The sequence below is a fragment of the Vidua chalybeata genome, chromosome 29, assembly GCF_026979565.1.
Source record: "Vidua chalybeata isolate OUT-0048 chromosome 29, bVidCha1 merged haplotype, whole genome shotgun sequence".
In the NCBI taxonomy this organism is placed as follows: domain Eukaryota; kingdom Metazoa; phylum Chordata; class Aves; order Passeriformes; family Viduidae; genus Vidua; species Vidua chalybeata.
Window position 1 is genome coordinate 2112481 of NC_071558.1, and position 25634 is coordinate 2138114.

At 65.7% G+C, this 25634-nt stretch overlaps 3 protein-coding genes across 4 annotated transcripts; 2 read left to right on the forward strand and 1 right to left on the reverse strand.

Moving 5' to 3' along the window:
- Nucleotides 1-136: 136 nt before the first annotated feature.
- On the forward strand, nucleotides 137-7944 carry PPOX (protoporphyrinogen oxidase). Its single transcript, XM_053966996.1, has 13 exons — nucleotides 137-198; nucleotides 300-394; nucleotides 1085-1219; nucleotides 1755-1870; nucleotides 2693-2825; nucleotides 4711-4855; nucleotides 5422-5621; nucleotides 5999-6059; nucleotides 6140-6258; nucleotides 6353-6478; nucleotides 7075-7224; nucleotides 7535-7577; nucleotides 7694-7944. Exons 2-13 carry the CDS (start codon nucleotides 308-310, stop codon nucleotides 7828-7830), a joined length of 1452 nt encoding a protein of 483 aa, XP_053822971.1. The 5' UTR covers nucleotides 137-198; nucleotides 300-307; the 3' UTR covers nucleotides 7831-7944.
- Nucleotides 7896-13727, reverse strand: B4GALT3 (beta-1,4-galactosyltransferase 3). Its single transcript, XM_053967013.1, has 7 exons — nucleotides 13501-13727; nucleotides 12681-13065; nucleotides 11234-11469; nucleotides 9572-9762; nucleotides 9378-9500; nucleotides 8602-8706; nucleotides 7896-8490 (listed from the first exon to the last, which is right to left on the reverse strand). Exons 2-7 carry the CDS (start codon nucleotides 12952-12954, stop codon nucleotides 8187-8189), a joined length of 1233 nt encoding a protein of 410 aa, XP_053822988.1. The 5' UTR covers nucleotides 12955-13065; nucleotides 13501-13727; the 3' UTR covers nucleotides 7896-8186.
- Nucleotides 13728-14774: 1047 nt separating this feature from the next.
- NDUFS2 (NADH:ubiquinone oxidoreductase core subunit S2) lies at nucleotides 14775-25317 on the forward strand. 2 transcript variants are annotated; one of them, XM_053966997.1, is made up of 14 exons: nucleotides 14775-14911; nucleotides 15003-15106; nucleotides 16614-16804; nucleotides 18224-18344; nucleotides 18439-18551; nucleotides 18635-18709; nucleotides 19810-19887; nucleotides 20591-20676; nucleotides 20763-20882; nucleotides 21893-22022; nucleotides 22720-22815; nucleotides 23173-23256; nucleotides 24585-24642; nucleotides 25186-25317. In XM_053966997.1, the coding sequence occupies exons 1-14, from the start codon at nucleotides 14790-14792 to the stop codon at nucleotides 25221-25223; spliced, it is 1416 nt and encodes a 471-aa protein (XP_053822972.1). In that variant the 5' UTR covers nucleotides 14775-14789; the 3' UTR covers nucleotides 25224-25317. The 2 variants fall into 2 exon arrangements, with proteins under 2 accessions (XP_053822972.1, XP_053822973.1); XM_053966998.1 differs by lacking the exons at nucleotides 23173-23256; nucleotides 24585-24642; nucleotides 25186-25317 and adding an exon at nucleotides 22959-23018.
- Nucleotides 25318-25634: the final 317 nt, after the last annotated feature.

The following is a 25634-nucleotide window of genomic DNA, read 5'->3' on the forward strand; positions in this document are numbered from 1 at the left end:
TTGATTAGAGGTGGGCGCGGTCGCGCTGGCGCGGCGCGCGTGATGATTGGCTGGTGGCGTAGCGGGCGTGGCTTATCACCACGGCGCGCTGTCCATCAACGCGCTGCGCGTTCCCATTGGTCCGCCTGCTCTCAGCCCCGCCCCTTCCCCTGCCAGGCGGCGGGGAGGGGCGTGGCCGGCGCGGCGGACGCGGGGCAGGTGAGGCGGTCCCGGGGGTCCCGGGGGTCCCGGGGGTCGCGGGGTGCGGGGCCGAGCGGCTCTGGGGGCTCCCAGGGCCCCTCTGACCGTGCCCGCCGCAGCTCCCGTCATGCCGCCCACCGTAGCCGTCGTGGGCGGCGGCATCAGCGGCCTGGCCGCCTGTTACCACCTGGTGCGCGCCCCCCGCCCGCCCAAGGTGAGCGTGCGACCCCCGGAACTCTCCCCGCGGGACCCCCCGGACTGTCCCCCCCGCTCCATCCCGGGACCTCCCAACTCCCCTTCCCTCCGTCCCCCCGCTCTTCTGGGTCACCCAGCGCCCCTCCGGGATCCCCGGGACCCCCGGTGTCCCCCCCGGGACCCCCATCCTTTCAGAAACCCCCAATTCCCGCGGGACCCCCAATGCTCCTGGGGTTCCCTTTTCCCTCCCGGGACCCCCAATTCCCCCGACCCCAAATTCCCGCGGGATTCTCACCCCTCACGGGACCCCCAATTCTTCCGGGACCCCAATCCCCTCGGGGTTCCCTTCCCCCCGCCCCCTCCCCGTACCCCAAAATTCCCCCAGGACCCAAATTCCCCGCGGAGTTTCCTTTTTTTCCCCAGGACCCCCAATTCTCCAAAAACACCAATCCCCCCGGTGCCCCCAATTCCCACGGAGTCCCGGGGGTGACTCGGGGTTCCCGGTGGAGATTCGGGGTCCCGATGGTGATTTGGGGTCCCAGGGGTGATTTGGGGGTCCCGGTGGGGATTTGGGATCCCAATGGTGATTCGGGGGTCCCGGGGGTGACTCGGGGGTCCCGGGGGTGATTCGGGGTCCCGGTGGGGATTTGGGGGCCCGGTTGTGACTCGGGGTTCCCGGCGGTGACTCGGGGGTCCCGGGGGTCCCCAGGTGGTGCTGCTGGAGGCCAGCGGCCGCTTCGGGGGGTGGCTGCAGAGCACCCGGACCCCCGAGGGCGCCGTGTTCGAGCACGGCCCGAGGGGCGTCCGGCCGGCCGGGCCCGCGGGGGCCGAGACCCTGCACATGGTACGGGGGGTCCGGGGGGCTTGGGGGGGACACAGGGGTCTTGGGGGGGTCCCTGGGGCTGGGTTTGGGGTGCCAGAGGGGTCCTTGGGGGTTTGGGGGGGTCCCTGGGGCTGGGTTTGGGGTGCCAGAGGGGTCTCTGGGGGTTGGGAGGGGTCCCTGGGGTTGGCTTTGGGGTGCCAGAGGGGTCCTTGGGGGTTGGGGAGGGGTCCCTGGGGCTGGGTTTGGGGTGCCAGAGGGGTCTCTGGGGGTTGGGATGGGTCCCTGGGGTTGGGTTTGGGGTGCCAGAGGGGTCTCTGGGGGTTTGAGGGGGTGCCTGGGGTTGGGTTTGAGGTGGGGGGGGGTTGGGGGGCTCCTCGGGGATGTTTTTTGGGGTGCCAGAGGGGTCCCGAAGTGCTGGGGTCTTGGGGGGGGGTTCCCTAGATGAATTTTGGGGTCTCTGTGTGGATGCTGGGGGTCCCTGGATGAATTTTTGGGGTCCCCGGGTGAATTCTGGGGTCCCCGCGTGGATCCTGGTGCCACCGCCGTGTCCCCGCAGGTGTCGGAGCTGGGGCTGGCCGGTGACATCCTGGCTGTCCCCAGGGGCCACCCGGCGTCCCGGAACCGCTTCCTGTACCTGGGGGGGGCCCTGCACCCCCTGCCCTCGGGGCTGCGGTGGGTGTCCCCTGTCACCCGGGCCACCTCCCCTTGTCCCCTGGCCCCTGCGTCACCTGAACTGGGCAGTGTCCCCAGGGGCTGCTCTGGGCTGTGTCCCCTGTCCCCAGTGCCATCCCCTGTCCCCAGTGCCACCTCCTGTCCCCAGTGCCACCCCCTGTCCCCAGTGCCACCCCCGTCCCCAGTGCCACCTCCTGTCCCCAGTGCCATCCTTGTCCCCAGTGCCATCCCTGTCCCCAGTGCCACCTCCTGTCCCCAGTGCCATCCCTGTCCCCAGTGCCATCCCTTGTCCCCAGTGCCACCCCCTGTCCCCAGTGCCATCCCTTGTCCCCAGTGCCACCCCCTGTCCCCAGTGCCACCTCCTGTCCCCAGTGCCATCCCTGTCCCCACGGTGTCCCCAGGGGCTGCTCTGGGCCATATTCCCCCTGTCCCTAGTGCCACCCCCGCTGTCCCCAGTGCCACCCCCATGTGTCCCCCCAGTCCCCAATGCCACCCCCATGTGTCCCCGCTGTCCCCAGGGGTTGCTCCAGGCTGTCCCCAGTGCCACCCCCGCTGTCCCCAATGCCACTCCCGTGTGTCCCCAGGGGGTTGCTCTGGGCTGTCCCTGGTGCCACCCCCGCTGTCCCCAATGCCACCCCTGCTGTCCCCGCTGTCCCCAGGGCCCTGCTGCGGGCTGTCCCCAATGCCACCCCCGTGTGTCCCCAATGCCACCCCTGTGTGTCCCCAATGCCACCCCCGTGTGTCCCCAATGCCACCCCCGTGTGTCCCCAATGCCACCCCTGTGTGTCCCCAATGCCACCCCGGTGTCCCCGCTGTCCCCAGGGCCCTGCTGCGGGCCGTGCCGCCGTTCTCGCGGGCGCTGCTCTGGAGCGCGCTGCGGGACCTGCTGACCCCGGCGGGGACGGGCCCGGACGAGAGCGCCCACGCCTTCGCCCGGCGCCGCTTCGGCCCCGAGGTGGGTGCGGGACCCCGAACCCCCAGAACCCCCCGCAACAGGATCGCACCCCTAAAAACCCCCGGAACCCCCCAAAACACCATCACCCCCCCAAAACCCCCCAAAACACCATCACCCCCCCAAAACCCCGAGAACCCCCCAAAACACCATCACCCCCCCAAAACCCTCAGAACCCCCCAAAACACCATCACCCCCCCAAAACCCCCCAAAACACCATCACCCCCCCAAAACCCTCAGAACCCTCCAAAACACCATCACCCCCCCAAAAAATTCCCATAAACACCCCCAAAACACCATCACCCCCCCCAAAATTCCTATAAACTCCCCCAGAACCCCCCAAAACACCATCACACCCCCAAAACCCTCAGAACCCCCAAAACACCATCACCCCCCCAAAACCCCCCAAAACACCATCACCCCCCCAAAACCCCCAGACCCCCCAAAACACCATCACCCCCCCAAAACCCTCAGAACCCCCCAAAACACCATCACCCCCCCAAAACCCCCATAAACGCCCCCAAAACCATCAGAACCCCCCAGAACACCACCACCCCCGCAAAAATTCCCATAAACCCCCCCAAAACCCCCCCAAAACACAATTTCACTCCTAAATATCTCCAGAACCACCCCAAAACTCCCAGAACCCCCCAAAACACCATCAGCCCCCCAAAAAATCCCCATAAACTCCCCCGAAACCCCTCAAAATCCCCCAGAACCGCTCCAAAATCCCCCTAACCAAACCCAAAACCCCTAGAACCACCCCAAATCATCGCCCCCAAAAATCCCCAGAACCACCCCCCAAAATCTACAGAACCACCCCAAAACCACCGTCACCCCCCAGAAACCCCCATAACCCCCCCAAAATCCCCCTAACCGAACCCAAAACCCCCATAATCGCCCCAAAACATCACCACACCCCCAAAACCCCGATTATCCCCCAAAGCCCCGAGAGTGCCCCTGAGCCCTACGCCCAACCCCGATAAACGCCCCCAAAGCCCCCAGAAGTGTCCCCAAAGCCCCACCCGGCCTTATCGGGGCTCCCCGGGGCGGGTGGGGCCCCGCTGGCACTGTCCTTGTCACCGGCCCTGCTGTCCCTATCGCTGTCCCTGTGTCACTGTCCCTGTGTCACTGTCCCTGTGTCACTGTCCCTGTGACACTGTCACTGTCCCTGTGTCACTGTCCCTGTGTCCCTGTCCCTGTGTCACTGTCCCTGTGTCACTGTCACTGTGTCACTGTCACTGTGTCACTGTCACTGTGACACTGTCCCTGTGTCACTGTCACTGTGACACTGTCACTGTCCCTGTGTCCCTGTCCCTGTGACACTGTCCCTGTGACACTGTCACTGTGTCACTGTCCCTGTGTCCCTGTCCCTGTGTCACTGTCCCTGTCCCTGTGTCAGTGTCCCTGTGACACTGTCCCTGTCCCTATGTCCCTGTCACTGTGACACTGTCACTGTCCCTATGTCCCTGTCCCTGTGTCACTGTCCCTGTCCCTCTGTCACTGTCCCTGTCCCACAGGTGGCCGAGGTGGCCGTGGACAGCCTGTCCCTGTGTCCCTGTCCCTGTGTCACTGTCCCTGTGTCACTGTCCCTGTCCCTATGTCCCTGTCACTGTGACACTGTCACTGTCCCTATGTCCCTGTCCCTGTGTCACTGTCCCTGTCCCTGTGTCACTGTCACTGTGTCACTGTCCCTGTGTCACTGTCACTGTGACACTGTCCCTGTCCCACAGGTGGCCGAGGTGGCCGTGGACAGCCTGTGCCTGTGTCACTGTCCCTGTGTCCCTGTGCCTGTGTCACTGTCACTGTGTCACTGTCCCTGTGTCACTGTCTGTGTCACTGTCCCTGTGTCACTGTCTGTGTCACTGTCACTGTCCCTGTCCCACAGGTGGCCGAGGTGGCCGTGGACAGCCTGTGCCGGGGGGTGTTTGCCGGGGACAGCCGGGCCCTGAGCGTGCGCAGCTGCTTCCCCGCGCTGTTCCAGGCCGAGAGACAGCGCGGCTCCGTCCTGCTGGGGCTGGCACTGCCACACGGTGGGGACACTGTGGGGACACTGGGGCTGGCACTGCTGGGGCTGGCACTGCCACACGGTGGGGACACTGTGGGGACACTGGGGCTGGCACTGCTGGGGCTGGCACTGCCACTGCCACACGGTGGGGACATTGTGGGGACACTGCTGGGGCTGGCACTGCCACACGGTGGGGACACTGTGGGGACACTGGGGCTGGCACTGCTGGGGCTGGCACTGCCACACGGTGGGGACACTGTGGGGACACTGGGGCTGGCACTGCTGGGGCTGGCACTGCCACTGCCACACGGTGGGGACATTGTGGGGACACTGCTGGGTTGGCACTGGCATCTGGTGACCACAGGGACAGGGGGACACCACGGGGACCCACAGGTGCCACCCCTTGGACGGGTCCAACCCACGGGGCTGGGACAGAGGAGACCGTGGGGACACCCCTGGTCTGGGGACACCATGGGGACCCCTCATTTGGCTGTCACCGGGATGCAGTGAGGGGTGGCATGGGGGACACCCCGGGTCTGGGGACACCGTGGGGTCCCCCCCCCGCGCGTTGTCACCGCCGGTGTCGCGCAGGTGTCGCCGCAGGTGACGGGGCGGGCGCGGAGGCGGCGCTGGCGCGGCGCGCGCGGGCCGAGCGCTGGAGCCAGTGGTCCCTGCGGGGGGGGATGGAGTCCCTGGCGCGCGCCTTGGTGGCCTTCGTGTCCCCCCGCGGGGCCGAGCTGCGCTGCCACGCGCCCCTGACACACCTGTGCCGCCGCCGCGGCCGCTGGCAGGTGGGGACACTGCCGGTGCCACCCGGTCCCCGCTCTCCGTCCCCCTCCCGCGGTGCTCTCTGTCCCCTCCCCAGTGTCCCCCGGGTCCCCTTCCCGCTCTCCATCCCCCCCAACCCGTGTCCCCCAGTCCCCAGTGCTCTCTGTCCCCTCCCCAGTGCTCCCAGTGCCCTCTCCCATGCCCCCAGTGTCCCCAGTACCCTCCCCAGTGTCCCCAGTGCTGTCCCCAGTCCCCTCCCCGGTGTCCCCAGTGCTGTCCCCAGTGTCCCCAGTGCTGTCCCCAGTCCCCTCCCCGGTGTCCCCAGTGCTGTCCCCGGTGTCCCCAGTGCTGTCCCCAGTCCCCTCCCCGGTGTCCCCAGCGTCCCCCGCTGTGTCCCCAGCTCACGCTGCCCGATGCCACCATCACGGCCGATCACGTTGTCAGCGCCCTCCCTGCCGCAGGTACGGGGGCGGGGCGGGGGGGGTCCCGCCGTGTCCCCGCCGTGTCCCCGCCGTGTCGCTGATGTCCCCGCTGTCCCCAGCGCTGGCCCGGGCGCTGCCGGCCGAGGCGGAGCCGCTGGCCCGGGAGCTCCGGGCGATCCCGGCCGCCTCCGTGGCCGTGGTCAACCTGCAGTACGAGGGGGCCGCGCTGCCCGTCACGGTGAGAGGGTCCCCGAGCTGTCCCCGAGCTGTCCCCGAGCCCCGCGGTGGCCCCGAGCCCCGCGGTGACCCCAGCTCGCCCCCCACCCCCGCAGGGTTTTGGCCACCTGGTGCCATCCTCGGAGGACCCGGCGCTCCTGGGCATCGTCTACGACTCGGTGGCGTTCCCGGAGCACGACGGGACCCCCGCGACCCCCGGGAGACCCTCGCTGCGGCTCACGGTGGGGACACGGGGGGGGTGGCACTGGGGGGACACTGGGGACACACCAGGGAGAGTGACAGGAGTGATTTGGGGTGGCTCATGGTGGGGACACCACAGGGGGACACTGGAGAGTGGCACTGGGGACACCGTGGGGGGACACTGGGACACCAGGGAGAGTGACAGGAGTGATTTGGGGGAGGGTGGCACTGGGGACATCATGGGGGACACCCTGAGGGGTGACACTGAGGACACTGGGGGGTGTGACTGGGGTGGTTTTGGGGGGCTGGCGGTGTCCCCCAGGTGATGCTGGGACCCCCCCCCCTGCTGTGGGCTCACGGTGGGGACACTGGGGACACCTGGGTGGGACACCCTGAGGGGTGACACTGGGGACACCTGGGAGGGTGATTTGGGGGGGGCTCACGGTGTGTGACACCAGGAGGGGGTGGCTCTGTGGGTGTCACAGAGGTGACTTTGGGGGGCTGGCTGGCACTGGGTGGCCCTGGGGACACTGTGGGTGTCACAGGGGTGATTTGGGGGGGCTGGCTGGCACTGGGTGGCCCTGGGGACACTGTGGGTGTCACAGGGGTGATTTGGGGGGCTGGCGGTGTCCCCCAGGTGATGCTGGGCGGGGCCTGGTTCCGGCAGAGCTTCGGGGACCCCGCCCTGGTGGCCCCGGAGCTGCTGCTGCGCCGGGCACGGGCGGCCGTGAGCGACCACCTGGGGCTGGCCGGGACCCCCGCCCGCGCCATCGTCAGGGTGCAGCAGGTGGGGGACACTTGGGGGGCCGGTGGCATTTGGGGGGGGGTGACAGCTTGGGGGGCTCTGGGTGGGTGACATTGGGGGGGAGGGACTCTGGGTGGGTGACACTTCAGGGTGGGGGTGGCACTTTGGGGGGGGGGTCTCTGGGTGGGTGAAACTTTGCGAGGGGTGGTTTTGGGTGGGTGACATTCCAGACAGGTTCTGGGTCGGTGACACTTGCTGGGGGGTGACATTTTGGGGGGGGGCTCCGGGTGGGTGACACTTTGGGGGGGGCTCTCAGGGGCTCACCTGTGTCCCCCCCACCCCTTTTCCCCAGGACTGCATCCCCCAGTACACGCTGGGACACTGGGAGCGCCTAGGTGAGAGGGGCAGGGCTGGGGGTGTCCCCTCTCCCCGGGGGGGGGTCCCCTGTCCCCGGGGGGGGGGGCTCTGCTGTCCCCAGCGTGTCCCCAGCTGCTGTGGCTGTCCCCCCCAGAGCGGATCCAGCGCTTCCTGAAGGAGCAGGAGCTGCCCCTGAGCCTGATCGGCGCCTCCTACTCCGGGGTCTCCGTCAACGACTGCATCGCCAGCGCCAAGGCGGCCGTGGGGCGCATTTTGGGGTCCCCCCCCTGAACCCCGGGCTCTCCCCCCGAGTCCCGACCCCCGAGCAGCCCCGGGGTCCCCCTCGGCCGCCAGCGTAGGACAAAGTGATTTTTTTTTAATTGAAAAAAACCCTTTAGAAAGGTCCAGGGAGCGGCTCATAAATAGAATAAATACCCGCGCGCCCCAGCCGGGGACCCCAAAAACCCCGCGGCGGGATGGGGTGGGGGAGGGGACAGGGCTGGGCGAGCCCCCGGCTCACCCCACATCCCCCCCCCCGCCCGGGGGGTGTCCCCCATCCCCCCGGTGGCCAGCAGCCCCCCGGGCTCGCCGCCGCCGCCCCCAGCCCGGAGCCCACCCCGGCCTCGGGGGGCGGCGATTCGGGGGGCTCAGGGCGGGGGTGCCACGCTGTGGTTGCCCCCCCGGGGCGGCGCGGCGCTGCCGTTGCGGGGAGGTGACAATGACAGCGGCAGCGGTGGCAGGTCCCCGCGGGGCGGCTGCCGCAGCATCTCCTCGCGGAAGCGGCCGGCGGCGCCGGCGTGGGGGGCGCGGGGGCGGCCGCGGGGGTCGCAGCCGATGTCGGCCGTGAGGTTGGTGTAGAGCGGGCGCAGCTCCCGCGCCAGCAGCGCGTAGCTCAGCGAGTTCATCCCGTCCTGCGTCCACGTGCGCTGCGTCCGCACCAGCAGGTCGAACCTGGGGGCGGCCCGCCGTTGTCACCGCTGCCGTTGTCACCGCTGCCGTTGTCACCGCTGTCGCCCACCCCTCGCTGTCCCCTCGGAGCCCCCCCCCCGGAGCCCCCCGGACCTGTGCGGGTTCTCCTCGTTGCCTTTGTCGCTCTTGTGTTTCACCATCTTGTAGTGGCCGATGGAGACGGGCGGGCGGGAGATCTTCATGCCGGCCAGGCGCACCCTGCCGGGACAGCGGGGACAGTGGCACCGGGGCGGGGACAGTGGCACCGGGGCGGGGACAGTGGCACCGGGGCGGGGACAGCGACAGCGACAGCCCCGGGCTGCGGGCAGGGCGCTGGGACAGCCCCCGTGTCGCCCAGCGGTGGGGACAGCGAGAAGGGGGGTCGCGGTGTCACCCTAAGGGGACAGGGACACCCCCGGGGTGGCAGCGACAGCCACCACAGTGACACCATCACAGGGGACACAAACAGGGGGACAGTGAGAAGGGAGGGTAACGGGGGACAGGGACAGCCCCAGGGTGGCTCCGGGGTGGCAGGACAGCCTCTAATGTCCCCAAACAGTGACATCGTCACAAGGGACACAAACATGGGGACAGAGGGACAGTGAGGTTAGGGGGTCATCACGTCGCCCTGGGGGGACAGGACACGGGGACATCCCTGTGTCCCCTCCCCCTCAGTGTGACAGGACACCCCTCCTGTCCCCTCCAGGGCAATGTCACACCCTCTGTGCCCCCCCCACAGTGTGACAGGACACCCCTCGTGTCCCCCCCAGGGCACTCTCACACCCCCTGAGTCCCCCCTGCTCGCTGGGCACACCCCCCCCATGATGCCATCCCCCCGAGTGCCACACCCCCGTGCCGTGGCAGTGTCCCCTGGCTGTCCCCAGCCCTACCTGGTGGCGATGTCATCGTCCTCGCCCCCCCAGCCCCAGTACTCGTTGGGGAACCCGTTGATCTTCATGTACTGGTCGGGGGTCAGCGCCGAGACCCCCCCGAAATACTGCGGGTAGGGCAGGCTGGGGACACGGGGACAGTGAGCCAGCTGTCCCCAAGGTGTCCCCAGGGTGTCCCCAGGGGCGTGGCCCACCTGTAACCGAATTTGTTCATGGCCACCGAGGCGTGTTTGGGGTTCCAGGGGTCGCAGGTGTAGAGGTTGTGGTCGTTCTCGGGGATCAGGTCCACGTCGTGCAGGAACAGGCAGTCCCAGTCCTCGTCCTTCAGGGCCTCCTTCACCCCCACGTTCAGCAGCTTGGCCCGGTTAAACGTGCAGTTCCCAGCCTGGGGTCACCCCAAAATATCCTGGGGTCACCCCAAAATATCCTACAGATACCCCAAAATGTCCTGAGAACACCCCAAATCCTCCTGGGATCACCCCAAACCATCCCCTCTAAACCATCCCTTCACCCCCACGTTCAGCAGCTTGGCCTGGTTAAATGTGCAGTTCCCAGCCTGGGGTCACCCCAAAATATCCTGGGGTCACCCCAAAATATCCTACAGATACCCCAAAACATCCTGGGAAACCTCTAAACCCATCCCCTCTAAACCATCCCTTCACCCCCACATTCAGCAGCTTGGCCCGGTTAAACGTGCAGTTCCCAGCCTGGGGGGACCCCAAAATGTCCTGGGGTCACCCCAAAATGTCCCCTCTAAACCATCCCTGAACCCTCCCATTCAGCAGCTTCACCCAGCTCCACATGGGATTCTCAGCCTGGAGAGTGGGGAAAGGGACTGGAAGCACTGGGGACCCCCCCAAATTACCCTGGGGACCCCTGAAAACACCCTGAGGATCCCTCAAACCACCCTGGGGACCCCCCAAACAGACTCAAACCACCCTGGGGACCCCCCAAACCACCCTGGGGACCCCCCAAACAGACTCAAACCACCCTGAGGGTCCCCCAAACCACCCTGGGGACCCCCCAGGTGGACTCAAACCACCCCAAGGATCCCCCAAACCACCCTGGGGACCCCCCAAACAGACTCAAACCACCCCGAGGATCCCCCAAACCACCCTGGGGACCCCCCAAACCACCCTGGGGACCCCCCAGGTGGACTCAAACCACCCTGGGGACCCCCCAAACCACCCTGGGGACCCCCCAAACAGACTCAAACCACCCCAAGGATCCCCCAAACCACCCTGGGGACCCCCCAAACCACCCTGGGGACCCCCCAGGTGGACTCAAACCACCCTGGGGACCCCCCAAACCACCCTGGGGACCCCCCAAACAGACTCAAACCACCCCAAGGATCCCCCAAACCACCCTGGGGACCCCCCAAACAGACTCAAACCACCCCGAGGATCCCCTAAACCACCCTGGGGACCCTCCAAACCACCCTGGGGACCCCCCAAACAGACTCAAACCACCCTGGGGACCCCCCCAAACCACCCTGGGGACCCCCCAAACAGACTCAAACCACCCCAAGGATCCCCCAAACCACCCTGGGGACCCCCAAAACCACCCCGAGGATCCCCTAAACCACCCTGGGGACCCTCCAAACCACCCTGGGGACCCCCCAAACAGACTCAAACCACCCTGGGGACCCCCCAAACAGACTCAAACCACCCCAAGGATCCCCCAAACCACCCTGGGGACCCCCAAAACCACCCCGAGGATCCCCTAAACCACCCTGGGGACCCTCCAAACCACCCTGGGGACCCCCCAAACAGACTCAAACCACCCTGGGGACCCCCCAAACAGACTCAAACCACCCCGAGGATCCCCCCCACCACCCGGGGGACCCCCGTGGCCACCTGGTGCACCACGTAGATGCCGTAGTGCAGCTGCTGGCGCTGCAGGAAGGGGTGCAGGTAGTAGAGCAGGTGGCCCAGGTGGCCCTCGCGGTTGCGGTGCGGGACAATGACAGCGGTGCGGGAGCGGGACTCGCACAGGGGGGGCCGGTACCGCCCCCCCGGCTGCACCCCCGGGTTCTTGGCCCGGATCTGCTCCAGCGTCGGCACCCGGGCGAAGGACACGGCCAGCGGCCCCACTGCGGGGAGGGGCGTCAGAGCGCTGGGGGCCGGCCCGGGCGGGGTTTGGGGACACAACCCCAAACTGGGCTGGCTTTGGGGACACAACCCCAAACTGGGCTGGCTTTGGGGACACAACCCCAAACTGGGCTGGGTTCGGGTCCCTAAACCCCAAACTGGGCTGGCTTTGGGGACACAACCCCAAACTGGGCTGGGCTTGGGGACACAACCCCAAACTGGGCTGGGTTCGGGTCCCTAAACCCCAAACTGGGCTGGGCTTGGGGACACAACCCCAAACTGGGCTGGGCTTGTGTCCCTAAACCCCAAACTGGGCTGGCTTTGGGGACACAACCCCAAACTGGGCTGGGTTCGGGTCCCTAAACCCCAAACTGGGCTGGCTTTGGGGACACAACCCCAAACTGGGCTGGGCTTGTGTCCCTAAACCCCAAACTGGGCTGGCTTTGGGGACACAACCCCAAACTGGGCTGGGCTTGTGTCCCTAAACCCCAAACTGGGCTGGCTTTGGGGACACAACCCCAAACTGGGCTGGGCTTGTGTCCTTCAACCCCAAACTGGGCTGGGTTCGGGTCCCTAAACCCCAAACTGGGCCGGGTTTATCCCTCCCAGTCCCAAACCGGAGCTCCCGGCCTTTGCCCCCCCCACCCCCCATTTCCCTTCCGGGCCCGGTTCTTCCCCCGCGGCTCCGGTTCTGTCCCGGTGGGGGAGGGGGCGGCTCCTTCCCGGTGCGGGGTGGGGGGGCAGGGAACCGGTTCGACCGGTTCTTCCTCCCGGGGAAGGCTCGGCTCCTTCCCGGGAGCGCCTGGAACCGGATCTTTACCGGGGGGGAGCGGCTGGAACCGGATCTTTACCGGGGGGGAGCGGCTGGAACCGGATCTTTACCGGGGGAAGGGACTGGCACCGGTTCTTTACCGGAAAGAGGGGCTGGAACCGGTTCTGTCCCGGGAAAGCGGCTGGAACCGGGTCTTTACCGGAGAGAGGGGCTGGAACCGGCACCAGCCCCTCCTCACGGGACCGAACCGGTTCCTCCTCCCACGGGGAGGGGTCACTCCTCGGTCCTCCCCTCCCGGGTGGTCCCCGGTTCTTTCCCCCTCCGGTTCCTGCCCTCGGGGTGGGGGCTCCGCTTCCTCCTCGCTCCCGGCTCCCCCACTCGACGGTCTCCGTTCTCTCCCCGGTGCTCCCGTTCCCCTGCCGTTGTCCCCCCCGCTCTCACCGAGGAACGGCGATCTCTCAGGGCAGAACGGCAGCGGCCTGGCGGGGTCTGGCGGCGCGGCGGGGCCGCTCCCGGTGCCGGTACCGGCAGCCACGCGGCTGAGGTTGGCGTACACGTCGTGGGTCCGGGAATAATCCACGGCGGGACCGGCGGCGCGACCGAAGAGCGCCGTGAGGTTGCGGAAGCCGCCCAGCGAGAAATACGCCACGAAGGCGAACTGGCACCCGACCAGCAGCGCCAGCGAGCACGGCCGCTCCAGCAGCCGCCGCAGCATCGCGGGGCCGCCCGGTGGTACCGGAGAGCCGCCCGGTGTTACCGGAGAGCCGCCCGGTGTTACCGGAGAGCCGCCCAAGCGGCCCGGGGCAGCATGGCGGGGGCACCGGGGCTGCGGGACACAGGGGACAGGGCTCGGAGCGCTGGCGGGGGAGAGGCTCGGACCCCGCTCAGCCGCTCTCCGCTACCGGGAACGGTCCCGTTCAGTCCCCGCTCCCGGCTCAGCCCAATCCGGCCCCGGTACGGCCTCCCCCACCGAGTCCCGCCGGTCCCGGTACGGCCTGATCCCGGTACCGCTCCGCCGCTCCCCTCCCCGAGTCCTCCCGGCCCCGGTACAGGCCTGAGGCCGGTCCTGCCCCGCCTGGCCCCGGTACCTGCTCCCCTCTCCGGTTCCAGCCCGCCAGCCCCGCTCCCAGTCCTGCCACCCCCGGCTCCGGTACCGGCCCGGGCCCTCCCCGGTACTACCGGGCCCGGCTCAGCGCTCCCGCCCTCTGGGCAGTCCCCGCGGGTCACCCCCCCGGCCCCGGTGCCGCTCCGCTCCCGGTACCTGCCCGGGCCCGGCTCAGCCCCGCCCGGCCGCCGCCATCTTGGAGCGGGGGGCGCGGCGTGATGACGTCACAGGGCGGGGGCGCGGCGGGGTCGCGCTCCGGCCGCACCGGGCGGGCGGGGGGGCCCCGAGGGGGCGCCGGTGGCGCTCGGTGACCCTCGGTGACCCTCGGTGACCCTCGGTGACCCTGGGGCGGGGCGCGGGGCCCGCAAAGCACCGGGCGCGCCTCAGGAGGCGGAGGGGGCGTGGCCTGTGCGACCCCCCCCGCCCTGAGGGGGCGTGGTCACGACGGGCGCCGTCGCCGTGGCAACCGCGCCTGGCCCCGCCCCGCTCGCGAATTTCCCCACCTCTTGTGTGACGTCACGAGGAGCGCGCGCTGTGATTGGGGGCGGGATTGGCGGGGCGTGCCCGCGCCACGTGCGTCACCCCGGGCGCGTGTGTCCCCTCTGTCCTTCTGGGGCCCCCCCGGCTCTGTGTCCCCACATCCCGAGGGGTCCCTGCCACCCCCTGGTCCCCTCCCCGGCCACGCGTGTCCCCCCTGTCCCCGTGGTGTCCCCGCAGAGAGGAGACCCCAGTAAATCCCATTTTGGCCCAAGCTGGGGACGTTTGTGGGGGACTGGTGGCACCCTGGGTGGGGGGAGCGTGTCCCATCACCCTCGGGGACAGCGCGCTGTCACCCCCGGGCAGCGCCAGCTCAGGGAGGGGAGACAACCAGGACATGTCGGGCAGGGACAGGGAGGGGACAGGGGGAAGGGAGTCACCGCCACCCGGCATCCCCGTGTCACCACGGGAGGAAACAAGCGGGCACCTCCGTCCTGTCCCCATCCCTGTCCCCCTCCCTCTGCCCGTAACAAAGATGGCGCCTCCCTCCGCTCTCATTTTCCCTTACCAAACATAGCGGCGACCTTGCCCTCACCCATAATGGCGGCGCTTGGACCCTTTCCAGCCATGGCATCTCTGCGCATGCGCAACTCTTCTGCCCACACCCGTCATGGCGGCGCTCACAGCTGCCTTTGCCCTTCCCAGCCACGTTCAAGCACACGATGGCAGCACATCTGCCCACATCCAACAAAGAGACGCTCATTGCCTCTGCCCTTCCCGGCCGCGGCGCCCTCCGCCCTTGCGCAGCGCCAAGGTCACGATGGCGGCGCACCTGCCCACACCAACATGGCGGCACTCTGCCCGCCAGCATAACGGCGCTTTGCGCATGCGCATTGCAAACGGGATGCTAGCAGTTGATCTGCCCGTATCCAACATGGCGGCGCCCACAGCTTCTGCCCTTCCCCGCCATGGCGCCCCCGCGCATGCGCAGCGCCAAGGGCACGATGGCGGCGCTGCGGGCGCTGTGGCGGCTCCGCGGCCCCTCGGGGCTGGGGGCGGCGGGGGCTCGGCTGGGCCCGGCCCCGGCCCGGTGAGCCCGCGGGGGACACGGGGACACGGCGGGGGGGGGGGGGCTGCGGGGAGGCTGAGGGGATGGCCCCGCTCACCGCCCGGCCCCGCAGGTCCCGCCAGTGGCAGCCCGACATAGAGTGGGCTCAGCAGTACGCCGGGGCCGTCATGTACCCGAGCAAGGCCACCGAGAAGTGGGTGCCGCCACCCTGGAACGGTGAGGGGACAGCGGGGACCCTCTGGGAGAAGGTGGGGAGGGGGCTCTGGGGGACCCTGAGGGCTTTGGGGGGCCCTGAGGAGGGAGGACAAGGCCTTTGGGGGGGTGTCGGGTGCTTTGGGGGTTTCATGAGGGCTTTGGGGGGACTCAGGAGGGGTCCTGAGGCCTTTGGGGGGGCTCTTGGGGTGTCCTGAAGGCTGGGGGGGGCCCAGGAGGCGTCTCAGGGGCTTTGGGGGGCTCTTGGGGTGCTCTGAGGTCTTTGGGGGTCCCCAAGAAGGGTCTCAGGGGCTTTGAGGGGGCACTTGGGGTGCTCTGATAGCAATTTGGAGGTCACTTGGGACAGTTTGGAGTCACTTAGGGCAGTTTGGGGTCACTCAGATCACTTTTAAGATCACTCAGATCAGTTTGGGGGTCACTTAGGGCTGCATGGGGGTCATTCAGAGCAGTTTGGGGTCACTTCGATCAGTTTTAGGGTCCCCCAGATCAGTTTGGGGTCCCTCAGGGCATTCAGGATCCCCACGAACCCTCAGCAGGTGCTGCTCCCTCCCTGCCCCCAGCATTTGGGGGGGTTCTGTGCCCTCCCTGGGGGGCTGTCCCCGTGTCCCTGACCCCTCCCAGAGCTGTCCTTGTCTTCCCGACCCCTCCCCATCTCCCTGACCCCCTCCCAGGGGTCTGTCTCCATGTCCCTGTGTCCTCCCTGGGGAGGTGTCCCCGTGTCCCTGAGCCCTCTTTGTGTCCCCAAACCCTCCCAGGGCACTGTCCTCATGTCCCTGACCCCTCGGAGGGCTGACCCTGTGTCCCTCACCCCCTGGCATTGTCCCCCTCCATGTCCCTGACCCCCTGGCACTGTCCCCCCCCATGTCCCTGACCCCTAGCACTGTCACCCTCTGTGTCCCTGACCCCTGACACTGCCCCCACCGTGTCCCTGACCCCCTGGCATTGTCCCCCTCTGTGTCCCTGACCCCTGGCATTGTCCCCCCCCATGTCCCTGACCCCTGGCATTGTCCCCCTCTGTGTCCCTGACCCCTGGCATTGTCCCCCTCTGTGTCCCTGACCTTTTCTCTGTGTCCCTGACCCCTGGCACTGTCCCCCTCCGTGTCCCTGACCTTTTCTCTGTGTCCCTGACCCCTGACACTGCCCCCACCGTGTCCCTGACCCCCTGGCATTGTCCCCCTCTGTGTCCCTGACCTTTTCTCTGTGTCCCTGACCCCTGACACTGCCCCCACCGTGTCCCTGACCCCCTGGCATTGTCCCCCTCTGTGTCCCTGACCTTTTCTCTGTGTCCCTGACCCCTGACACTGCCCCCACTGTGTCCCTGACCCCTTGGCACTGTCCCTTCTGTGTCCCTGACCCCTGGCATTGTCCCCCTCTGTGTCCCTGACATTTTCTCCGTGTCCCTGACCCCTGGCACTGTCCCCTCCGTGTCCCTGACCCCTGGCACTGTCCCCCTCCATGTCCCTGACCTTTTCTCTGTGTCCCTGACCCCCTGGCACTGTCCCCCCCCCAGACAAGGACCCGGTGGCCCACAAGAAGGTTGCCAGCCTGACCATCAACTTCGGGCCGCAGCACCCGGCGGCGCACGGCGTCCTGCGGCTGGTGCTGGAGCTCAGCGGGGAGACGGTGAAGCGCTGCGACCCGCACGTGGGGCTGCTGCACCGCGGCACCGAGAAACTCATCGAGCACAAGACCTACCTGCAGGTGATCCTGGGATCCCCAATTCCATGGGATCCCTGAGATCCCCAATTCCATGGGATCCCCATCCCTGAGACCCCCATTTCCCTGAAATCCCCATGTGGGGTTGCCGCACCGCAGTGCTGAGAAAATCATCGAGTGCAAGACCTACCTGCAGGTGATCCTGGGATCCCCAGTTCCCTGGGATCCCCAATTCCCTGGGATCCCCAATTCCATGGGATCCCCATTTCCCTGAGATCCCCACATGGGGCTGCCGCACTGCGGCACTGAGAAGCTCATCGAGCACAAGACCTACCTGCAGGTGATCCTGGGATCCCCAATTCCCTGGGATCCCTGAGATCCCCATCCCTGAAACCCCCATTTCCCTGAGATCCCTGCCCCATGGGATCCCTGCCCCATGGGATCCCCATTCCCATGGGATCCCCATGTGGGGCTGCAGCGCCAAGAAACTCATTGAGTACATGACCTACCTGCAGGTGATCCTGGGATCCCCAGTTCCCTGGGATCCCTGAGATCCCATTTCCCTGAAACCCCCATTCCCATGGGATCCCTGAGATCCCCAATTCCATGGGATCCCCATCCCTGAGACCCCCATTTCCCTGAGATCCCCACATGGGGCTGCTGCACCGCGGCGCTGAGAAACTCATCGAGCACAAAGCCTACCTGCAGGTGCCTCAGGATTCGTGTGGGATCCCCGTTTCCATGGGATCCCCATCCCTGAGATCTGTGGGATCCCCATTTCCACCAGACCCCACCCTCAAGGGACCCCCGATCCTATCTCAGGGCTGTCCGTGTGTCCGTCCAGCCCTGATCCCAGCTCAAGGTTTTCCGTCCATCCCAGAGTTCCTGCTCCCATTCCCAGCTCCGCTGGTGCCCCCAGCTCCTGGAGTGCTGCTCCCTCCAGCTCCTCCCAGTCCTCCCAGTATTCCCAGTACTGCCAGTCCTCCCAGTATTCCCAGTACTCCCAGTATTCCTAGTACTGCCAGTCTTCCCGGTGTTCCCACTACTCCCAGTCTTCCCAGTTCTCTCCTTATTGCCAGTAGTTCAAATATTCTCAGTATTCCCAATACTCCCAGTAGTCTAGCACTCCCAGTATTCCCAGTATTTCCACTACTCCCAGCACTCCCAGTCCTCCCAGCACTCCCAGTATTCCCAGCACTCCCAGTATTCCCAGCACTCCCAGTATTCTCAGTACTTCCAGCACTCCCAGTCCTCCCAGCACTCCCAGTATTCCCAGCCCTTCCAGCCCTCCCAGCCCTCCCAGTATTCCAAGCCCTTCCAGCCCTCCCAGTGCTCCTAGTGCTCCCAGTATTCCCAGTATTCCCAGCGCTCCCAGTATTCCGAGCCCTCCCAGCCCTCCCAGTATTCCGAGCCCTCCCAGTGCTCCCAGTGCTCCCAGTATTCCCAGTATCCGGGTTCCCGCAGGCCCTGCCCTACTTTGACCGCCTGGACTACGTGTCCATGATGTGCAACGAGCAGGCCTATTCGCTGGCCGTGGAGAAGCTCCTCAACATCCGGCCCCCTCCCCGGGCTCAGTGGATCCGAGGTGAGGCTCCCACCAGCATTCCCAGCTCCCTGGATCCCCCAGGATTTATGGGATCACCCCCTTTTCTCCCTTTTCCCCCCCCCTTTTTTTTCAGTTCTCTTCGCCGAGATCACGCGGCTGCTCAACCACATCATGGCGGTGACCACGCACGCGCTGGACATCGGGGCCATGACCCCGTTCTTCTGGATGTTCGAGGAGAGGGAGAAGGTGGCTTGGGGGGGTTGGGGGTTGGGGGCTGTGGAGGGGCCGGCGGGGCTGAGCAGCAGCGGGGTCCCCTCTGTCCCCCCCAGATGTTCGAGTTCTACGAGCGCGTGTCGGGGGCGCGGATGCACGCGGCCTACATACGGCCCGGGGGGGTGCACCAGGTGAGGGGCTGGGCCCGCTCCCCTTCCACGGGAACCCCATTCCCATGGGATCCCCATCCCCGGGATCCCCATTCCCATGGGATCCCCATCCCTGGGATCCCCATCCCTGGGAACCCCATTCCCATGGGAACCCCATCCTTGGGAACCCCATTCCCACGGGAACCCCATCCCTGGGATCCCCATCCCTGGGATCCCCATTCCTGGGATCCTCATTCCCATGGGAACCCCATTCCCAGGGGAACCCCATTCCTGAGATCCCCATTCCCATGGGAACCCCATTCCTGGGAACCCCATCCCTGGGATCTCCATTCCTGGGAACCCCATTCCCATGGGAACCCTATCCATGGAATCCCTATTCCTTTTTCCCTGGGGATCCCCATTCTCACAGGGACTCCATTCCCACAGGAACCCCATTCCTGGGAGCCCCATTCCTGGGATGTCTGTACCCCCAGGATCCCCGTTTCCATGGGAACCCCATTCCCACGGGAGCCCTATCCCTGGGATCCCCATTCCTACAGGGTCCTGATCTTTGGGATCCCCATCCCTGGGATCCCCATTCCTCAGACCCCACTCCTGTGCTGCCCCCATCCTTGTGACCCCCATCCCTGGCACCCCATTCCCTGGGGACCCCCCCATTCCCATGGGATCCCCTCACCCTGGGACCCCCTTTGGGCCCTCTCAGTGTGGACCCCCTGCCCCCATCCCTGGTGCCACCTGAGCTCCCACCTGTCCTGTGTGAGCCTCCAATCCCACCTGTCCCAATCCCAATCCCACCTGTCCCACCAATCCCATCTCCACCAATCCCATCTGTCCTGTGTGAGCCTCCAATCCCACCTGTCCCAATCCCAATCCCACCTGTCCCACCAATCCAACCTGTCCCACCTGTCCCAATCCCAATCCCACCTGTCTCACCTGTCCTTTGGACCCACCTGTGCCACCTGTCCCTTGAGTCCCACCAATCCCATCAATCCCACTTGTCCCAATCTCAATCCCACCTGTCCCACCAATCCCATCTCCACCAATCCCATCTGTCCCACCTGTCCCACCACTCCCATCAATGCCACCTGTCTCACCTGTCCCTTGGGTCCCACCTGTGCCAGGACCTGCCCCTGGGGCTCATGGATGACATCTACGAGTTCGTGAAGAACTTCTCCATCCGGATCGACGAGGTGGAGGAGGTGAGGGGGAATCTGGGGAGGGGACAGTCGGGCTGCTGTCACCTGTCACCTGTCACCTGGGAGGGGCAGGGTCATTCCTCCCAGCCTGGGGAGATGAGGTGACGCAGATTGGGATGGACGGGGACAGGTGGACAGGTGAGGGGTTTGAGAGACAGGTGACAGATATAAGGGACAGGTGAGGGGTGCCAGGGACAGGTGACAGATATAAGGGACAGGTGAGGGGTGCCAGGGACAGGTGACAGATATAAGGGACAGGTGAGGGGGGACAGGGACAGGTGACAGATATAAGGGACAGGTGAGGGGGGACAGGGACAGGTGACAGATATAAGGGACAGGTGAGGGGGGACAGGGACAGGTGACAGATATAAGGGACAGGTGAGAGGGGACAGGGACAGGTGACAAGTGAGACGTATCAAGGACAGGTGATAGGTACAAGGGACAGGTGAGGGAGAGGGAGAATGAGGGGAATCAGTGGGACAGGTGGGAGTTCAGGTGGGACAGATGGGGTTGGTGGGACAGGTAGGGGTGCTGAGGACAGGCGAGGGGTACAAGGAACAGGTAAGGGATGGCAGAGACAGGTGAGGGTGCCAAGGAGAGGTAAGGGATGCACAGGTGACGGTGCTAGGGACAGGTGACAGTGCCAGGGCCAGGTGAGAAATGCAGGGCAGGTGCCAGGTGTGCCAGGTATCCCTGGTGTCCCCAGATGCTGACCAACAACCGCATCTGGAAGAACCGCACCGTGGACATCGGCGTCATCACGGCCGAGGAGGCCCTGAACTACGGCTTCAGGTGAGCTGGGGGGGGATGCCCCAGGCGTGCCCCACCCCGCAGGTGGGCGGGGCCGACCCTCAGGTGCGTTTTTTGGGGTGTCCCAGCGGGGTGATGCTGCGGGGCTCCGGGATCCAGTGGGACCTGCGCAAGACGCAGCCCTACGATGTCTACGACCAGGTGGAGTTCGACGTGCCCATCGGCTCCCACGGCGACTGCTACGACAGGTACGGCCTCACCTGGCCTGGGGGGGCCTGGGGGGGCCTGGGGGGCTGCTCCCCATCCCCCCGGGGGCTGCCAGTCCTGGGAACTGCCCAGTCCTGGGATTGCTGTGCCAGGAATCGCTGATCCCGCTGGATCCCCCACACTGGAATCCCATCCTGTGGAACCCCATCCTTGGGACCCCATTCCTGAGATCCCCAGGACCCCCCTCCCATGGGAACCCCATTTGGTGGGACCCCCAGGACCCCAATCCCATGGGAACCCCATCCCTTGGAACCCCATTCCCTGGGGCCCCATTCCCAGACCCCCCCCCATTCCTGGGACCCCTCAATCCCAAATTTGGGGTGCAGGTCCCTCTGCTGGGTGCAGCAGATCCCATATCCCGGTTTTGGGGCACAGGGGATCCCATATCCCTGTTTTGTGGCACAGCACACCCCATGTCCCGGTTTTGGGGCACAGGGGTTTCCATATCCCGGTTTTGGGGCGCAGCACACCCCATATCCCAGTTTTGGGGCACAGCACACCCCATGTCCCAGTTTTGGGGTGCAGGGGATCCCATGTGCCGGTTTTGGGGTGCAGGTACCTGTGCCGCGTGGAGGAGATCCCATATCCCAGTTTTGGGGTGCACGGGATGCCATGTCCCGGTTTTGGGGTGCAGGTACCTGTGCCACGTGGAGGAGATCCCATATCCCAGTTTTGGGGTGCACGGGATGCCATGTCCCGGTTTTGGGGCACAGCACACCCCATATCCCGGTTTTGGGGTGCAGGTACCTGTGCCGCGTGGAGGAGATCCCATATCCTAGTTTTGGGGCGCAGCACACCCCATATCCTGGTTTTGGGGTGCAGGTACCTGTGCCGCGTGGAGGAGATCCCATATCCCAGTTTTGGGGTGCAGGGGATCCCATGTCCCAGTTTTGGGGCACAGCACACCCCATGTCCCAGTTTTGGGGCACAGCACACCCCATGTCCCAGTTTTGGGGTGCAGGGGATGCCATGTGCCGGTTTTGGGGTGCAGGTACCTGTGCCGCGTGGAGGAGATGCGCCAGTCGCTGCGGATCATCCTGCAGTGCCTCAATAAGATGCCGCCCGGCGAGATCAAGGTGGACGACGCCAAGGTGTCACCCCCGAAACGCGCCGAGATGAAGGTGACGTGTCCCCAGGTCCCCCACGGCTGGGGGTGGCACCCAGGGCAGGTGACACCCAGGGCAGGTGGCACCCAGGGCAGGTGGCACCGAGGGCAGGTGGCACCCAGGGAAGGTGGCACCAAAGTCTGGTGACACCAAGGGCAGGTGGCACCGAGGGCAGATGGCACCAAGGGCAGGTGGCACCAAAGGCAGGTGGCACCGAGAGCAGATGACACCAAAGTCTAGTGACAGCCAGGGCAGGTGGCACCAAGGGCAGGTGGCACCGAGGGCAGGTGGCACCGAGGCCAGGTGGCACCAAAGTCTGGTGACAGCCAGGGCAGGTGGCACCAAGGGCAGGTGACACCGAGGGCAGGTGGCACTGAGGGCAGTGGCACCAGCACTGGGCAGTGACATCAAGGCAGGGACAGCCAGGCCTGGTGACACCCAGGGCAGGTGGCAGTGCTGCAGTGCCAGCCAGGGCAGGTGACACCCAGGGCAGGTGGCAGTGCTGCAGTGCCAGCCGGGGCAGGTGACACCCAGGGCAGGTGGCAGTGCTGCAGTGCCAGCCGGGGCAGGTGACACCCAGGGCAGGTGGCAGTGCTGCAGTGCCAGCCGGGGCAGGTGACACCCAGGGCAGGTGGCAGTGCTGCAGTGCCAGCCGGGGCAGGTGACACCCAGGGCAGGTGGCAGTGCTGCAGTGCCACCTCTGTCCCCACAGACATCCATGGAGTCCCTGATCCATCACTTCAAGCTCTACACCGAGGGCTACCAGGTGCCACCCGGGGCCACCTACACGGCCATCGAGGCCCCCAAGGTGACACTTCTTGCCTTGTTTGTCCCTGTCCCCATGTCCCCAACCCTGTCCCTGTGTCTCCATGGCGTCTGTCATGTCCCCAGTCCCATTCCCATGACCACAACCCTGTCCCTATTGTCCCCATGTCCCCACTGTCCCCACAGGGGGAGTTTGGGGTGTAGCTGGTGTCCGATGGCAGCAGCCACCCTGTCCCCATGTCCCCATTGTCCCCATGTCCCCATTGTCCCCACTGTCCCCCCAGGGGGAGTTTGGGGTGTACCTGGTGTCCGATGGCAGCAGCCACCTTGTCCCCACTGTCCCCATGTCCCCACTGTCCCCATGTCCCCATTGTCCCCATTGTCCCCATTGTCCCCACAGGGGGAGTTTGGGGTGTACCTGGTGTCCGATGGCAGCAGCCGTCCCTATCGCTGCAAGATCAAAGCGCCCGGCTTCGCCCACCTGGTACGGCCTGGGCACACCTGGGCACACCTGGGGAACACCTGGGATACACCTGGGGACACTTGGGGGACACCTGGGGACACTTGGGGACACTTGGGGCACACCTGGGGACACTTGGGGGACACCTGGGATACACCTGGGGACACTTGGGGGACACCTGGGTACACCTGGGATACACCTGGGATACACCTGGGGACACCTGGGGAACACCTGGGTACACCTGGGATACACCTGGGATACACCTGGGGACACCTGGGGAACACCTGGGATACACCTGGGGACACTTGGGGGACACCTGGGGACACTTGGGGCACACCTGGGGACACTTGGGGGACACCTGGGGACACTTGGGGCACACCTGGGGACACTTGGGGGACACCTGGGATACACCTGGGGACACTTGGGGGACACCTGGGTACACCTGGGATACACCTGGGGACACTTGGGGCACACCTGGGATACACCTGGGGACACTTGGGGGACACCTGGGTACACCTGGGATACACCTGGGATACACCTGGGGACACTTGGGGCACACCTGGGCACACCTGGGGAACACCTGGGATACACCTGGGTACACCTGGGATACACCTGGGGACACTTGGGGCACACCTGGGGACACTTGGGGGACACCTGGGATACACCTGGGATACACCTGGGATACACCTGGGGACACTTGGGGGACAACTGGGGACACTTGGGGGACACCTGGGCGCAGCTGGGGGACATCTGGGGAACATCTTGGCACACCTGAGGACACACCTGGGGACACCTGGGCACACCTGGGAGGTACCCGGGGGACATATGGGGAACATCTGGGGACACCAGGGATACACCTGGGGACACCTGGGGAACACCTGGGGACACTTGGGGACACCGAGGGCTCAGGGGACGTGGGGACAGGGGACACTGGGGGGATCCCTATGGGTGTGTTGCTGTGGGGGATATGGAGGGCAATTAACACCTGTGGGTTAATTGGGGCTCTCTGTGGCTAATTAGGGGCTAACTGGGGGTCCCAGGGTTTAATTAGGGGTTAATTGGGGGTCCCTGTGGGGGTCCCCATGGGTTAATGGGGGTCCCTGGGGCTTGAGGGTTGATTGGGCATTCCCCATGTGTTAATTGGGGGTCCCTGGGAGTTAATTGGGGGTCATTAACCATTAATTGGGGGTCCCTGGGATGGTTCCTATGTGTTAATTTGGGGTTAATTGGAGGTCAGTGTGTATTAATTGGGGATTAACTAGGGGTTCTGTGGAGTCAGTCGTCTGTGGGTTAATTGGGTGTTAATTTGGTGTTAATTGGGTGTTAATTGGGTGTTAATCATTGTTCCCCAGGCCGGGCTGGACAGGATGTCCCAGGGCCACATGCTGGCAGACGTGGTGGCCATCATTGGTACGTGTCCCCCTCCCCTTTTGGGGTCCTTTCCCCATTTTGGGAGTCCCTTCCCCTGTTTTGGGGGTCGCTTCCCCATTTCTGGGGTCCCTTCCCCTGTTTTGGGGGTCCCTTCCCCTTTTGGGGTGCTCTTTTCCTGTTTTGGGACGTTGTTCCCCATTTTTGGGGTTTCCTTTCATTCTGTTGGGTTTTTTCCTCTGTTTCAGGGGCTCCTTCCCTATTTGTGGGATTTCTTCTCTTTTTGGGGTTTCCCTCCCATTTTGGGGGGCTCTTCCCTGGTTTTCTCCTATTGGAAGCCTCCTTCCATTTTTTGGGGGGGGGCTCCTTCCAGTTCGAGGGGGCTCCTTCCCCAGTATGGGGTGCGGGTTCTTGCCCAGTTTGGGGTCCCCTTCCTCATTTTTGGGAGGTTCCTTCCCGATTTTGAGGGTCTCCCTCCCATTTTAGGGCACCCCTTCCAGTTTTGGGGTCTCCTTCCCCTTCCCCACATCCGTTTCCTCTTGCTGGGGGTTTTGGGGTGCCCTGACCCCCCTTTTCCCCCTGCAGGCACCCAGGACATCGTGTTTGGGGAGGTGGATCGATGAGGGGGGGTCCCCGGCCCCTCTCCGTGTGCTGCTGCAGTTTGGGGGTGCCCCCACCCCCCGTTTCGAGTCAAATAAAGCCAAACTCGGCTCCTGAGCCTCCCTGTCCCCTTTGTCCCCCCTTTGTCACCGCTGTCACCTCCTCCCCTGTTTTGGGGGGGCTCCTTCCCCAGTTTGGGGGGGGGGTCTTGCCCAGTTTGGGGTCTCCTTCTCCTTTTGGGGGGCTCCTTTCCCATTTAGGGCCTCCTTCCCAAATTTGGGGGGGGGGGGCGTTCTTTCCCAGTTTGGGGTCTCTTTCCCCATTTGGGAACTTTGTCCCAAATTTGGGGGCGGGCTCCTGTCCAGTTTGAGGCCTCTCTCCCCAGTTTGGGGGGGCTCCTTTCCATTTAGAGTCTCTTCTCCTTTTGGGGCCTC